The sequence below is a fragment of the Pararge aegeria genome, chromosome 19 (genome assembly GCF_905163445.1).
Source record: "Pararge aegeria chromosome 19, ilParAegt1.1, whole genome shotgun sequence".
Taxonomy (NCBI): domain Eukaryota; kingdom Metazoa; phylum Arthropoda; class Insecta; order Lepidoptera; family Nymphalidae; genus Pararge; species Pararge aegeria.
Genome location: NC_053198.1, coordinates 14,159,187 through 14,176,779, shown reverse-complemented (window position 1 = coordinate 14,176,779; position 17,593 = coordinate 14,159,187). Strand labels below are relative to the sequence as shown.

Here is a 17,593-nt window from a genome sequence, read left to right as displayed (position 1 = left end):
ACGGTTTCGGTATGTTCCTAATTCTGTGATTATAGAGTTTGATGAGTTTTCATGCAGTATGTGGCACGGCTGAAGTCTCCAGAACAGCAAGGCTAGCATAGGCAGTAGTAGGTACATTACAGGTCTACATTACGTATCACTTAGAGTAAGATGAAAGCATTAAATAAAATACCTAGGTATGTAATAAACGACCTGTAAAATTTTCTATACTGAATTACCTACCCAGTGAAGTAGTAAAGATACTGTATAGTTTATGAGCTTCTATTATTGAAATACGACAGATAACTATCTAGAGATAAATTAAAAAGCACTAAAGCGTTATTGTAGTTTTTATTGTTTAGGTGTATTACAGTATAATATACATTTATTATATAGGTTATTATAGACTTTTATTTGCAAACGTTATGCTGTAGTGAACTGTTAAACCTTGACATTTCTATAAAATTCATGCCACCGTTTATTGCTAGTTGAATTTCCTCGCTGAAAAGTCTGGCTTTTTCTTTAGGAAAATAAAGAGTTACTTGTTTAATCATTTTAAACTCTCCCGTTATCCCATTGAGTATATGCTTTTATAATATGATTACTAAGGTAATTTTGGACCTACTAATGCATAAGTTTAAAGAATATTACACTACAAACAGACGGACTTGACGTTTCAAAAGTGCTTATAATAGGCCTACTTGAAATAAATGAATTTTGAATTAAACATGAAATAACGTTTTAGCTATCGAGACGAATATTAAATTGTTAATTCCTCGCTGAACAGTCAGGCTTTTTCTTTTGGGAAAATAAAAAGTGAGCCGTTCAACAGAACAGGAAACTAACCGTAGTGTTATTCGGTTAATCATTTTAGACACTGCCCGTTTTCACTAAATCTAGGATACGCTTAATTCGGATGCCTAATGATTTGGGTGGAGCGTAGAGATACAAAACGTTTCATCAACTCATAGCGCCATCTAAATCTAATATGTCCCCTATTCGGCATTTGTTGCTTTACTTACTTTAGGGAACTCGTACACTGACAATTGAGTGATGAAAATAATATGATTTTTTTTAATAATATGAAAGCCATACGAAAAATAAAAAAAAAACAAACACAAATTACCACTCATATCGTAGGAAGAATCATAGACAAGTTGGGTTATATGAGTTGCCTGTTGAAAATTCATTGGTGAAAGGTAAATGTATGCCTAGGAATCTTCTTTGATTAGGCTTTACTTATATAGGCATTGCCTTGATCGCCGTTAGTGAAAGCGGGCATAAGACTCCCATTAAAAAGTCAAGCAAAGCTTTAGCTATCGAGAAGAAAAAAAAAAGAGGATATTATGTAATACCGAGCTATCTTTTGCAGATGACAATCGTCCCGTGATGCCTGGCTACGAAGTTGAACATGTCCAGAATCTGACCACGTTGCCTGAAGATGAGGCCGTGGTGGCCATGATGGGGTGGCCACGCGCCGGAGAGATCACCCGAGCCCAGCTTAGGATTAAAGAAAGCAAGGAGTTTAAGGTACCTATATCTCTCTTAGATAACATCCATATATTGAAAAGAAAATGGCAAATTTTATGAAACGTATTGTATGTGATCCTGGAATAATTGACGTACCAAGCTTAAACCATCGCGTATAAATATAATAAATAAATATTCTACGACAATACACATATCGCCATCTAGCCCCAAAGTATGCGTAGCTTGTCTTATGGATACTAAGATGACTGATGAATATTTTTATGAATAATATACATAAAATACTTATAATAACACCCAGACACTGGAAAACTGTTATTAGGCCCTGGGTAGCATGGGATTATACTATTGTAAAGCCGGATAATATTACTCGAGTAGTTAGTTTAACTTGCTTATTATTTTTCAGAACACCGTAGATAAATTAGTGCAAAGGGCGAATGCATCTATCATAATCGGGACGTCGTCATGGAAGGAGCAGTTCTCAGAGGCTTTAACTGCAAACCCTGGTGAGTTCATTCTAAATATTCGCTGACAAGTTCGATGGGCACTACTGTACTGACTACACACTGACTGTACTTGAGTCACAACTGTTTTCTGTGCTCGACAATTTTTTAAATAATTGTATGCTCTTTTAATTTAGATAACCCCGATGAACCCCCTTCAGTGGCCGACTACGTGCTTCATATCGTCACACTCTTCTGGAAAATTATATTTGCTTTTGTTCCACCTACAGGTAATAATTTTTGTGACTTGCGTATTAATTTTGTTTAACTACATAGAACAAACTTCAAATGTTGAGCTATATATTCTTAATTTTATTTATAAAAAACCATGGTATTCATAGTGCACATTGTACGTTTCTAGAAAGACTTCCCGAAAGACAAAAATAAAATATGATAAAACAAACAACAAATACTAGACTTTAGAATCTATGGTTAAGGTGTAATGGACGCAGAAGAAGAACGCGGGCAACACAGTAAAAAATAATAAGAAGAACCTCTATCTAAATTTTGGGTATAGATCGATACAAATCAACCCCGACTGTAATAACAAAAAGGTTTTTCACAGACATTGGTGGGGGCTACCTCTGCTTCGTAGTATCCATCATCTGCATCGGTCTAGTCACTGCTGTCATTGGTGACGTGGCCTCACACTTTGGCTGCACCCTCGGCATTAAGGACTCCGTCACTGCCATCATTTTCGTCGCCTTAGGGACGAGTATACCTGGTAAGACCTTCAGTGTAGCATACGTGTGTTCAGTTACGCCTGGTGGAAGTGTCAATCATCTGCATCGCTTTAATTAAAATTAAAATACCTATAATATACATACAAACACCGGAAAATATGAATATTCATTAGTATATCAGTAGTACCCATAACACAAGCTACGCTTACTTTGGGGCTAGATGACGATGTGTGTATCGTCATTAGTATATTTATTTATTCATTTATTTATTTTAATATCTGACTACTGACCTATAAAACCAAGTGATTATATTTGTCTCAAAGGTCTGGCCATAATTTTGCACCCGTAATAACTGCCAAGTAGTATTCACTATACTATCTCAATGTATTATTACTTGCATAACTAATGCAACATATTAGATTGTTCAACAAACTGGTAAAGCAATGTCTTACGTTTAAAAGCGGGTGCTGGGATAAATTCCAAACAAACGAGGGTTTTTAGAGTAACTCCCAGGCGTAGTGAGGGTGTTGCATTTAAAATCCTGAGTGTAGCGAGGGTTTAAAGGGCGCCCAAAACGAAAGCCTGAGTAAAATAAATAAATAAATAATTTATTTTTATAGCACGTTCACAAGATTAAACACTAACCCAGATAATAAAGATAGGTAATGCGACAAGACAGTTTATTAATTGGTTACATCAATCAAGAAACACAACCCGAGGCGCTTATCCAACGTGACTATGATTTATAATGACATTAAAATGGATCGCTCAAATGAACGAAAAATTGCACGCTCAAGGAAAAGAATTATCGCTGTGATATCCGCTTTAGAAAAAACTTATTAATATTTTCTTGGGAGTTTTCAATTTATCATACAACTAATGCTTTTTATTAACGTCCTTAGTAATAGATAAACAATGATGCAATATTATAATATTTTATACATCAAATTACTGATGTCAGACAGAGAAAAATCATCAGCTATATACATTTATTAGAAGCCTATGTAACCTGCATTTTTTCTAACTTATCTTATAATGTAAACAAACTTTCGTTTTTTTTAGCGCATAGTATGTTTTAAAATAAAAACAAACAATAAAAATAAATTTTCCTTGGCTGTTTTTATTATTTTGAAAATAATTAAAAAAAATAAACTTTGTTCAATAAAAAGTAACAAAATATTTTTTTTCGGTCAGGTCGTCTGCGGCTGCTTTGTGAAAACTTTTTTAGAGGCCCTCTCGATACTGGAGTCAACACTATTTTTTTCTTTTTTCATTTTTGTCTGTTTGTCTGTAGTTTGGCCGTCATGCATTTTTATGAGAGTTCATACATTTTCTGCAAGATTTTCAGGGGGGCAGCTGCCCTCCCCTGCTCCCCGGGTACGCCCATGTGTCCATGTTAAAAAAAAAACTGTTATTTTTAGATACCTTTGCAAGCAAAGTAGCGGCCATTCAAGATAAGCACGCAGACGCATCCGTGGGCAACGTGACCGGTTCAAACGCTGTGAACGTGTTTCTGGGCATTGGTGTTGCGTGGACCGTCGCCGCCATAGTCCATTGGAGCAAAAACGAAACGTTCCACGTGGAGCCCGGCAAGTGAGTATTGTTTCATAAGATTCTTATCATCATATCAACCAATTACCAGCCCACTACAGAGCACGGGTCTCCTCCCACAACGAGCAGGGGTGAAAGCTGTAGTCCACCACGCTGGCCCAGTGCGGATTGGTGGACTTCTCACACCTATGAGAATATTATGGAGAACTCACGCGTATGCAGGTTTCCTCACGATGTTTTCTTTCACCGTTGAAGCAAGTGATATTTTTCACATAACTTTTAAGTGTTAGAGATACGTGCTGCGATTCGCACTCGCTCGTGAAAGTCGAAGTCCTACAAACTGGGCTAACTTAGTATATTAGTAGATAGTTAATATTAGTATAACTAACCTAAGAATATATAGTATGAATTTCGTGATTTTTTGTATATATATATTTTTTTGTATATTTTATATTATTTAATAAATGTATCCTGTCATTATTATTATCAACACATTAGCATTAGATTTTACACGCCTTTGAGAACATTACGGAAACTATCAAGAATGCAGGTTTTGTCACGATGTTTCCTTCGCCGTTAAAGCGAGTGATATTTAAATTGCTTAAACTGAAAAAGCACGTAACTTAGAAAAGTTAGAGGCCTCCGTCCTGCTCAAAGGGTCAGAGGTAGCAATAATGTTTAAAAACAAAAAGTGGTGCATGCCGATTTGGAACTCGGCTACACGAAAAGCAGACCGAAGTCTTAGCCACAAGGCTATTACTGCATGATTATTAATAAACATAGTTAATGAGTAAATATTAAAAAACTAAAGTAATAAAACTTAAATTACAACAAATAGTTTGGTACAATTTCATTACAATATAAACATCAACAAACTTTCTAGGGGGGAAAAATAGGTATACTTGTCGGATGTTGTATACTGACGAAGTTTGCTGGTATTAAGAAATAGTGTGAGTCAACTTTAAAAGAAAGACTTATGGTGGCCCGGACTTTTTTTAGACAATTGCGTGGTACATTATTTTGGCATTACATTAGCAGTTTACGCATTGCATGCATCGGAAACTCTCAAAAGGAATATTTTTTCACGTTTTTGAAACTTTTTTCATTGATGCTCGGCTCCTATTGGACATAGCGTAATGTTATATATAACTTTCAGCCTTTCTTGATAAAAGGACTATCCAACCAATAGTTTCTGAGCTAAGCGCATTCAACCAAACAAACTTGTCAGCTTTATAATATAGAATATAAATAACGTAGATAACATTTACTGACGATGGTTGATTAAAGAAGCATCTCAAATTCACGAATATGTAATCCCTATAATTAAAATCACGAGTCTGTCTGTCCTATTTCATTATATACGTACCACATAGATTTATTACACGTGTAGATTATGATGAAGCCAAAATGAAGAGCTCGCTTGCGTCGGAGCTGTCTGTTTATTTTTGCCTTAGCTGTGCCTAATTAGAAATGGCAGGAAGACAGGAGGGTTTCGGGATGATATTCCATATCTCAGAACGTAGGTACTTATTTGGCAAATATTATTTCTTCATTAAGTTTTTATTCTCACCATTATCATCAGCATGTATAATTTCCACTGCTGGGCGCAGGCTTCTTAAAAGGGTGGGATTTAAATTTCGGACTCACTTATCCCGAGCTCTGACCATGACGTGTGGTGACGGCAGATCACAACACAGTTGTCACAGCTGTAAATATTTTATGAATAACATACATAAATACTTTTAATATACAGATAAACATTCAGACACTGAAAAACATTCATGTTCATCACACAAATATTTTCCAGTGGTGAGAATCGAACCCACGTCTTGGACTTAGAAAGCAGGGTATCTGCCCATTGCGCCAATCGGCCTTCAAATACTAATATGTAATTTAAGGTATTAGATCTTGGGGACATTATGTAGAGACACTCGGGGAATGTCTTCAAAGGCGTGTGAAGTCTAGCGTGTTGGCCTATAGCCCTTCTCAGTCTGAGAGGAGACCCGTGTCCTGTAGTGCAGTCATGTGAATGCGCTAACTAACCAATTATTTTTACAGCTTAGCCTTCAGCGTCACCATGTTCTGTTCCGAAGCGCTCCTGGCAGTATTAGTTCTAGTTTTACGGAGGAGAAAATCCGTCGGCGGGGAGTTGGGAGGACCTCGTTGTGTCAAGATCCTGACATCTATATTCTTTTTCTCTCTATGGCTCATCTATCTTACTATGTCCACTCTAGAAGCTTATGATATTATTGAAGGGTTCTAAAACTTTAGAAAGTTATTCGCATACATTGATGTTTGCATGTGTTTATAATCGTAGTAATTTACAATTGTATTCTCTGACACAACTTTGCTTTTATCGCGGCGTAATTAAACATATTTGACAGCTAAGGTTTGTCCTAGACATAGAAATCCCAATAACCACACAATGTCCCTTTTAGCACTTTAAGTATAGAAAACATTTGTCGGTGACCGCCGCGCCGGCTCCCAGCGGATGTGCTACTAAGCGTACACGCACGCGTTCGGACTAATGCATTACTGTTTTTCACTACGGCGGACACGTTGTTTTAACGCGTAAGAGACAATTACAAATGTGTTGTTGGAATTCGAGTGCTCTGAGTCTTGTTCGCGGGGACAAGGTGACGCGTACACAACATTTCTAGTGTCTGGTTATTACGATATCTATGGTACGATTGTTAAATATGTTTTAATAGCGAACTCGACGCCGAACGTAATGTTGTACAGAACATCGACCGCTGATCGAAATATTAAATTATATTTCGATTAAAGATAAAAGAACCATCAAAATGTATCAAGAGGATAAATATTTTAATAGTGTTTTAGAATAAAATGTGTAACGTACTAATCTATTTACATTGGGCGTCCAATTATTGTCAACAATTTTCTCCCGCCCATTTTGATGTCAAGTCGTGTTTCTTGCATATCAACGCCAGCCGGTTTATTCTCGTAGCTCAACACCAATCTAAAAATTCTTGTCACTCAACCGGGCTAATCTAAATGTATTAAAACAGTTTTTTTTTCATAAAAAATCGGAAATTATACGATACGAATATAACGCGTTTATGGGTCATGTCGAGGCTTTAACCTTGAGTATAGCATACCCTACCGATTAAAAGAGTGCCGCTAAGCGATTTAACGTTTCGGTACGATGCCGTGTAGAAATTCATTAGGTATGGTTTTAATATAACTGCCATATCCTCAACTGTTTAATCTGCTGTCATTTTAGACTGCATCGTACTTACAACCAGGTAAGAATGTAGTTAAGGCAAACTTGTCTTGTAAATTGTCTAATAAAAAACGGCTTTTAATGCATTTCTTTACCATAAAACAAATTTTAATTTTAATTTCCCTTTATTCTTACAGCTCAACAATATGCATATAATGTCTTCTAGAACAACATCAGGTAAAAAAAATCGTGTTGGTCAACAGTAGACAAAGGAGTTTTGTAAAACACCAAGCAAGTATTTCTTGTAACTCAACAACAGGCAAATAAGTTTTGTAACTCGATACTATGCATATAATTCTTGTACTGATGGTAGTTGGAAGCTCAAATAAAAATAGGGAAAATATTTCCAACAAGATAATTGAGGCAATGTGCTCAAATGTACAGGTATAGATGTCCAATAATGTGTTTCCTTCTTCCTCTAGGCGTTTCACTCTTTCACATTTCTGATATTATTACGTGTATATAGCCTGAAAGGCTGTGGTATAAAGGTCTAATTAGATAACAAATGGAATATATAAATATAATTATATGTAATATATGCCCGTTTTCACTAACGACAAACAATGCAATGCTAGAATAAGTAACGCCTAATCTAAGAAGATTCCTAGGCAAACATCAACTGTTCACCATTAGTTATCCCCTAAGAGTTGGTGAAACGTTTTCTTTCTATAGACTTCGCCTAAAACATCAGGCACTCGATTTAGGCCTCAATGCATAGGTTTAGTGAAAGCGGGAATAAATATTTTTAGTATATTATTTGAGTCATAGGTAGTCCACTTTTTTAGAGTATTTGTTTAAGATTTATAATTAGATCGAGTGATTTTGTTTTGTACAATGTGCAGCGACGCAAACATTACTGCGGATGGAAACAGACACGAAGAATACGAAGTTCGCTTGGAATTCGTTTTGCGCAAGTGGTTTAATTAAATACTTATTCTTGAAGTAAGACAACATATATTATAACACCTCATAACTTATGGGAAAGCAATTTTAAAAGTCTAGACAAAGAAGAAGAGAGGGTACTAAAATTGCTTCCTAGGATAAATATTTATCTCGTGAAATCTAAAGTCAGGCGTAAAGGATGTATTACAAAAGTTGACCTAGTACCTTTTTTAAGTGAAAGACCGTTGCGAATTCCTAAATTGTTTTTTTTTTCAAAAATCAAATTCAATGAAGTTGCAAAGCAAAAGTTTGAATAAAATGCTAGACTGTAAAAAGACCTATTCCCGTCTGACATTAGCACTGATTAGGCGTGTGGTGTTACATTATTAAATCTTTCATTTAAAAAGATTCATAATATTTTAAAGACAACTCATTGTACACGTTGTATTATGTATTTTAATTTTTAAATCGTAGCAAATTATTTTATTAAATGCTTATACCACAAAACTTTAATCATTAAATAAGCGTTTAAAATATATTTCAAATAATCAAACCCATAATTATCAAATCGCTGATGATATTTATCATTAGTATAAAGTTTAACATGTCTTTTGTTACAATGGATATTCTAAATTAGCACTCCATAGATACGGTTTGCCGAAAAAAAACGTATTAAAACGTCTACCAGACACAGAAGAAACAAATAAAGAAAATCATTTTATTTGAATCACAATAAAAGTCTTAGCATGAGCATCACAACATAAATTTATATAACATGTAATCAAAGTTTATAAATTTATGTTATGGTGAAATAGTAAAACCTAAACTTGGCATTTATTTCATAACCTAATGAAAAATGGGACGATATGATAATTACAAAATAAAATGATTTTTCTTTCTATAACATAAATTACCAAGTAAAAATAGACGTGTACTTTAGTTAGCTTCAAAACATTATGACATAATCTTTAAATAACAAAGCCATTAAGCCAGTAGGTGACAGAGACAACGTTGTCGATAGATTTAATTAAAATTATTTTTAGCAAAAACATGTGACGTTAATATGTGTTTATTAATACCTAGTGTTTTTGTATATAAGTGTAATAGATATATCGTTTAGATATTATAATAAATGTACGCTATAGCTACTGAGTTTTATATACTAAGCGAAATAATATATGGCGGGTGTGTTCAATTTTAGGGTTTTTGAATATATCGTCCCTTTCCCGTAGATGTAGATTATATAGAGCAGCTTATTTATAAAAGTTATTTTAACTAAGTATTTTTATACATTTTTGATGCGATGTCATTAATTATTAAAAATCAATAATTTTAATAATGATTTGATTTCCGCTGTGCTCCGACTTGATATCGCTTTTAGGATTATTACCCATTAATAATCCTACGAGTATGTGAGTTACGAGCATTTATAGTGGGTCAACTTCTTACTACGGTTCTAATTGAGTACCGGCGCGCAAGTACGACCGAGCCGGTCTACCGCAGCCGTTGCGGGCAGGGAGAGAACCCCGCACTTATCCCCCCACACCCATTCGTGATAGTATGCAGTAGCTATTTGAAAAACTATCCTGGAAAATAAAAGTAATCAGAGTAAAATGTTACACAATTAATAGAAAAAATTTAATAGTAAAGTAAATGAATGATATACTACTTTGGATTCAAAAATGAATCCAAAGTAGTATATTATTCAATTAATTCAATGAAACACTAATAAGTCAGCAACGCATTTGTGGCTCTTATATTAATGGGTGATCAATTAAAATCAATTGACCCACATAATTGCTTGCTGGCAACTTATTTATAGAAGAGTAGAGATTTCGGGCTATTATCTACTGCCGAATTTACTAGTATGCCGGTATATAACTAGTTGGAGTGCAATGGAAACCAAACTATATTATTACTGAAATATATTATTTGGTGCTCCCTCATTGCTTTGAACCACGTTGCACCAATCACAAATTGTTTTAGGGTTACAACAAAGTACTCGTATATATTCTCAAAAGCCTGCCTCAAAAGAAAACAAGATGCAACAAAAGAAACATGGTTAACGACAATGGTGCCAATTTTGCTGTACTCAAATTTCTTAACTAAGTCAACTAACAGATCCAAAAAATACTGCTATGTTAAGGTTATATAATTGTGTAAAAATTGATATCAATGTTCACTAGTCTGTGGGAGCACTAATACATTATATATTTGAGATTTAAAATACATTTCTTTAATTTGATAATTTTAGACAAAATTTATCTATTTAAATTATAAATGTTTAGATGTGTCTCCTAGAAATTTTCGATAAAATGCTATTTCCTATTTAAATAAACTGCCTACATAATATAAAATATAGTGATGAATTAGGTACCTGCATAAGAAAATGAAAAGATCATACGCTTTATAAAATATAGAAATATCACTACAACTAAACTAGAGCATAGACTAATCACTGTTACAGTAAAATAAATTACATCACAGCATAATATTCTACTCCATTTTTTTATTTGTATGTGAAACTAAAATAAAATTTTGACACAGACTAAATATTTATCAGGACTTTTCGGTAGCTCAGCTTTTAGATTATTGATAGTGAAAATCGACAATTACTTCTGTGTTGTTATTTTAGTTTCAGATTCACGTGTATTGGCGTTTATAGTAAAATTTTCTATTATGTTTGACTTTGTAATAATGGCTTTAGGTTTACATTTGTAAAAACACATGTACCTACTCTTTCATAACACACACATAGCTCTTTCCTGTTCTTGATATTCCTTATCAAGTTTATCATTTATTAATCCCAATAAACTACTGTCTTAAATGTTTTAAGCTCGTATATACTTCGTTATTTTAGTTTACCACTTATGTGTATTTCATGACATTAAATATTCCGATGAATATTGTATACCTACTTCTACTAGAAATATTATGAATTTTCAATCTACTGCTTCAGAAATTTTTAATATTTGTGACTCCTAAATTTAATATTTGATACTAAAATTTCAGAGTTATTTAAATTCATTGGGAATCGAGGAGCGAAATTAACCGCTTACTTCTGAACGATGCACACTAGTTTCGTATCCTAGTTTCTTTTGACTGGCATACTTAGTGGTTTATTCTACACCTACGAGGATATAGATGAGTTAATTCAAATTGATACATTTATGAAAAACTAGTCTAATATGCTTTTTTTCTAAATGGATGGAATTTCACTGCAAAAATTTCCGCGTTCCACCTCGTTTTGAGAGAAATAAGTACCTACTTTCCGAACTATTGTAGTATAAATCATAGATTTTCGAGTATTTTCCCGGAATTTTACAATCTGTCAAGTTTTTAATTAACTTTTTACACTCCTTCTTCACTCTTTATAGCTTTCCACAAAAGGCCTATCTTCTCCTGTCAGGTCTGGACCAAACTTCTTTTTGGAATTAATTTACCTATATTTATTGGTATATTTTATACTTTCTCTATCACTATTTCTATGATATTTTAAGAGTTTTAACTGTTAAAGTTTATATGTAGCGGTGTCTTTGAAATTTTCTGACTCTTCACAGGATATTTAACTGTTTTTGTATTGTATTCAATCTTCTACTACTATTCTATTTTTAAGATAGAGCCGTTTTGATGAAAAAACAGTGCTTGCTATAGAGGGTTATTTTGCATTGCATGGATTGAAATGTGCTTATTTTTGACGAAATTAGTTTTTGATAATATAAATTCGGTCCTATAAAAAAATATTCTATCGATAAATAAAAATAAAAAAAAAATATATTTAGACTTTACGTCTTTCAATGAATTAGAGGCAAACCAGATAAATGTTTCAGTGTTCGTTATATTATAGCTATTCCTAGAATTTGAATAATGTTTATTAATATGTTTGCTATCGAAAATAGTTCTACAAATACTTTTTTGTTTAATTAATTATAATACCGTCCGCTTTTAGAGAAATAGATTGTAATTGCAATAAAGCATATTATAATAAAGATAGTCAATCACATCGAATTAGGCATATACATAAATAAAAAGTTTTAATACTGTTTTGATTTATTTTGTTTACGTATTTTTAGTTAAATTATCACCAAAAGGATGTAAAATGTGCGTTATTGTTGATTAATAAGTTATAAAGAATCGATCTATTTTAACAATAAAAAGTTACATACCACATCCTAAAATCTTGTGTTTGTAAGATGTGCTATGTATTTTGTTGTGTTAGTTCTGTTTAATTTGTTATATAGAAACACAATAATAGAGAATCTTAATACTTTATTCAATAAAAAACTACAGACCATATCCTACAAACATAATATTGTGTATTTCAATAAATAAAATAATGTATTATTGCCACAATATTGAAATAATTTAATATGTTTATTCTTTTGATATAATATAGTTTTATAAATAGAACTATATTCTTTCATATTCATAACGCTGCTAAAGTAATTGTTACTTTGATACTTTAATAAATAGGGCGCAGAAAGAAAACTTTGGAAAGCTTTTAACTATTCCAAGTACTGTATTTGAACAGCTGTATTCGTTGGACTTACTTGTTAGTTACTCATATACTTGGGAATAGTTTGAAACTATTGCCAAGTATATGAGCATATACTTGGCAAGTTTGTTATGTTTGCCAAGTTTTATAAATATTGTTTCGAGAGGGCGTAAGCAATTTTGAGTGGTGTAGTTTTGAATTTGAAGGGTGCTTAATAAAAGCTAAAAGCTTGTACCTTCGGCAATTTTTCTGCTTTACCCATAAGTATAGGCATGGCTAAGTTTACCCGCTACCTGGTTTACATAAGTAAAATTATAAAAAGATTTATATGCTCGCAATTGTCAATATATTTTTGAGTATCAAACCAATGTACTGATAGTGTAAAGTGGAACTTATTTATTTTTTAAAGCTCGAATTCGTATGCAGTTCTTCAGGCAGCTCTCTGGGATAGACGAGTGGAATAAGATCCAATTTAGTCTAACGTCAAAGACTTCGATACTCAAAACAAATCTGTGAATGCGGGCGTGAAAAACTTAGATCAAGGGTACATTAATGATGGAGAGAAAGAGAGAAAGTATACTTCAAAGTACACCATAAAACACATATATGACAGACAAACAATCACACATATTTACAGTTGTACAACTGGCGGCCATATCGCTAAAAGTGTCATAACTTTTTTCGTAAACAAACTATAAATAGTTGCTAATAAAAAAAGTTAAATCAATAATATATTAGATACTGTAATCTGTATTCTGAGGGTACAATTGCATAGACACATCTATAGGGACATAAATATGTTATACGCGGTGTTTTTTTTTATATCGAACATCGACAGCCCGTTCTACCTATTCGACCTACTGTTTACTATACCGTTCATAAGAAACTAAAACATTAATTTCTGCATTTAGTTAATTTGAAAGCAATTTATAAATTGAAGTTTATTTTGAAAGTAAGTATTTTTTTATAGTAATAATTTCCGGACTAAGCAGATTGTTCACCTGACGGTTAGCTGAAAACTATCGTCTTTAAACAGAGCAACATGCAGGGCATGCAAGAAACATCTCCTACAAAGTGCCGTCCTGTGTCCACCAATCTGAGGTGTAGGTGTTAAGAATACTTCTTTCGGCTGCATAAAACGACTGCAATTGATTGACTTGATACCGTCGCCATACCGCGGCTCTGACACTCAATATAGGATGCTTCTTAAACACCAAACTATGACTTAGTTTAATGTTTCTTACCAATGAATAGTAGACTGGACAGATTTACTGGGTCACTGTTGTACGACGGAAAAAAGCGCCGTGTTTGATAAATAAACCGCCATTTAATTAACCACTAGTTGAAAAAAACAAAACGAACAAACGTGGTTTTAGAAAGCTTGTTCAAGCAAAGATAATGTTTTCTTTTTTGCCCTTTGGCCTAATTTTTTTTTGTTTGATTGAATTTCTTCATATAAAGTACTTTTAATATTTTTTTTTTTGGCAAGGTATTGGGACTGTGTTAACCTTCTTTAACTAGAATAATTCTATGATTGTACCTAAAGAAATAAATAAGAGTACTATTTTTATATTGTTTGGATACTCGAATCGAACTTAGAAATGGATGGAGTAGAACAACTAACAAACTTAAAATATTTTTCAGTGAATTAAATTAGAATATAGATAATAATTTGCTATTTGTTTTAATTTAATAAGTTAAATAAAACGTGAAACGCAAGCACTTGGTGCAAGAATCATAACAAATTATTTATTGTATGTTACTAATGTGTCAAAATTTACGCTATGTTATGTTTCAGTGCCTCTCTACAGATTATTATATGTATAATTATATTACGCACCTACTCAAATATATTATTTCTTTATTACAAAACAAATTTTGCACAGTTTTTAATGTAGCAATGCATATATACAGTTTTAATTAATATATTAAATTATACTTTAAAAGTGCAGCTTTTTTTTAATAATCAATAATTGACATTTATTTATTTTACCGACATAATAGATAGTTCGAACATATTAATATTTTTGGGGCGTGAAATTACCTTATCATCCCTACATTCCCATGTACGGCGTTATAAAAAACCATGTCACGGCATCCCACCCAATTCCCAAGTCAGATGACAGTAACGTAGTACCTAGCGTCTAACATTCAACTCGTAATGTATTCTACGCGAGCTTTGCGTATTCAATACGTTTCGCGTTGAGTTGCTTGATATTCTCTTCGAATGCTCATTTTGTAAAATTTCTTTGAGTTGAAGCCAGTACGTGATGCAATCATTGCGAGCGTACGTCTAAAATTGAGAAGCACCAATTAGGGTAACATTTCAACTTAACCGAGAAGTATTATTTTATACAACAATAGATAACATCATGTTTATTTAATCTAATCCACATTAAAGCCAATCATGTCCATATATTTAAAAAAAAAATATGTTCAATATAAAAATTGAATAAGGATATAAGAGGACACTCTTAGAATGTAATAAATAAATAAAATAAAAATTCTCTATACATTTTCTTGTTCCTCCTAAATACGTAGTTGTACTCTTACCTCGTAGTGATAAAGTTCGGATTCCTATCAAAATTTCCAATTTATGTTTAAAAAAAAGTATTGCTTAATTATGACTTGTGAAATTTATCCTTGATGTTGTATGTGTGTTGTAATAAATAAAGGAACGGCACGCCAATCAAACGTTGTAGTTATTTTGATAATAATTATTGTTATTTATATGAATTAAAGTGTTTGTTAAGTACTTAAAATGGGATTTTTATTTTCTGACGACTCCATTCCTTTTGTTTTCTACATATTGCATTTTTTGCATAAAATAAGAAGCTCGTGTCACTTATAAAAATTAAAATGAGGTATAACACAACTTCTTTGTTATGTTCAAAATAATCCTTACTAATATTATAAATGCGAAAGTGTGTTTGTTTGTTTGCTTATCCTTCCTTAACGCTCTAACTAAGCAACCAATTAACTTGATTTTTGGCATAGAGTTAGTTTAACCGACTTAGAAACTGCCAGGCTGGTCTATTTTAGTTACTTTCACAGCTGATATTAGCACTATTTTCGTGCTGCAGAAGAGGGCTGCTCGTTCGATATACAAAGTGGGTCCGAGAGAGTTGTTGAGAGATAAATTTAAAGATTTTAAAATAATGACAGTGTATAGTCAGTACATATTTGAAAATTTAATGTATGTTCATAAAAACATTTCTAAATTTAAGACAAATGTAACTGCAATAATTTAAATATTAGAAGTAAGAATAATCTTACAGTGCAATCATCTCACTACGGTGTAAATCTCATAAAGTACGCATCCAAAGTGCCACCCTTGGGGCCTACTTCAATGAAGATATTTTTGACTTTGACTTTGATTTAAGGAAAACCAATGGTTGCCTAAAGATTTGGCCACAGCTACATATTCATGTTTATATTTTAATCGGTATAGGAATCAGAATTTAAATCTGTTAATCCATGTTATCCAGGATAAAGTGGCTAAGACACGTTTCTTTGCATCCACCTTAGTGTTGCAGTAAATGTATAAAGTGGGTAAATAATTAATTTTTTCATAACTATAAATTCATATTTGCCAGATATTTATGTTCATGATATTGAGTTGGTGTGAACGATGCAAAGATACCTCCCGGTTTCTTAGGCGTTTATCAGTCACGTACGATACAAAAGTCTAGCCCACGTGGTAAACTTGTTCGATTTGAATGTCAGCTGAAATGACGATTGTTCTTAGTTCCTATATTCCTATACATGACGCACTGAATCCATCAATTTGAGGCGTAGGCGTTAAGCCACATGCGCCTGTAATTACACCGGCAACCACGCCCGTCACACCGGAACACAGCATTGCAACAATGCTTAGCGGCAGAAATAAGTTCTGGCATAAAGGCTTTACTACTAGTAGAACATATTTGACAGCAGATTGGCGCAGTGGGCAGCGACCCTGCTTTCTGAGTCTGAGGCCCTGGTTTCGATTCCCACAACTTGAAAATGTTTGTGTGATGAACAAGGCTGAAGGCTGAAGGTTGAAGGCTCCTAATCAATCAACATCAACTATAACTAATTACAAACGATGTTTGCGATGAAAAACTAGATTGATGACTTAATACGCTTTTTGACGAACTCCTAAGCGTAGCAGTGAGAGCTGTGGTATTTGGGAGGCCCTGGGTCCGATCCGCAGCAAAGGATTTGGGTATTCAATAATTTCTGAATTTTCACTAGTCTGGCGTTTGGAAGCAAACTTTGTGAACAATATTTGGTACAGATATTGTTAATTGTTCACACATTTTCTCTTAAATTTAGATATATTTTTGAGAACATAAATTAAATTATGTACACACCAACATAAGTATGGTACCAACATTGTTATGGTATGGTATATACGAACATAGGTGTGCAGACACTGCTTGTACTATTACTATTTATTTAAATATATTCAACTTAGCAATTTTATCTTACTTAATAAGGCTTTTAAAACCAACCTTTAAGGCGTACATACATAACATTTTATATAACAATTTTGTTGATATGTGTCTTGCACTTTAAATATATTACGGAAATTGAAACTTCCTAAACATTTTGGTACATACTAACTCGGTGTCCTTTAAACTTAAATTACAGATGATTTTGAAATACGTTCTTTATTGAAATAGTGATAAGGTTCAAAAATGAATTCATATCGTCTGATGTAGTTTCAAAACAAAGTACTCGAGTGTTTCTATTTCATTACCAGAAGTAGACTTGCTTTAAAATT

The 17,593-nt window shown here is 33.1% G+C and overlaps 1 protein-coding gene across 2 annotated transcripts in view; it reads left to right on the top strand.

Annotated features, from left to right (window-relative positions):
* Positions 1-7,316, top strand: part of LOC120632245 (sodium/calcium exchanger 3) — a 148,726-nt gene extending 141,410 nt beyond the window's left edge. The window contains exons 3-8 of one of the 2 annotated variants that reach the window (XM_039902058.1): positions 1,385-1,509; positions 1,874-1,973; positions 2,108-2,200; positions 2,536-2,694; positions 4,075-4,246; positions 6,263-7,316. In XM_039902058.1, coding sequence (XP_039757992.1) covers positions 1,385-1,509; positions 1,874-1,973; positions 2,108-2,200; positions 2,536-2,694; positions 4,075-4,246; positions 6,263-6,467 — 854 coding nt within the window. In that variant the 3' untranslated portion in view covers positions 6,468-7,316. Of the gene's footprint in view, positions 1-1,351; positions 1,510-1,873; positions 1,974-2,107; positions 2,201-2,535; positions 2,695-4,074; positions 4,247-6,262 lie in introns of both variants that reach the window. The other variant, XM_039902057.1, reaches the window with a different exon arrangement.
* The last annotated feature ends 10,277 nt before the right edge of the window (positions 7,317-17,593 follow it).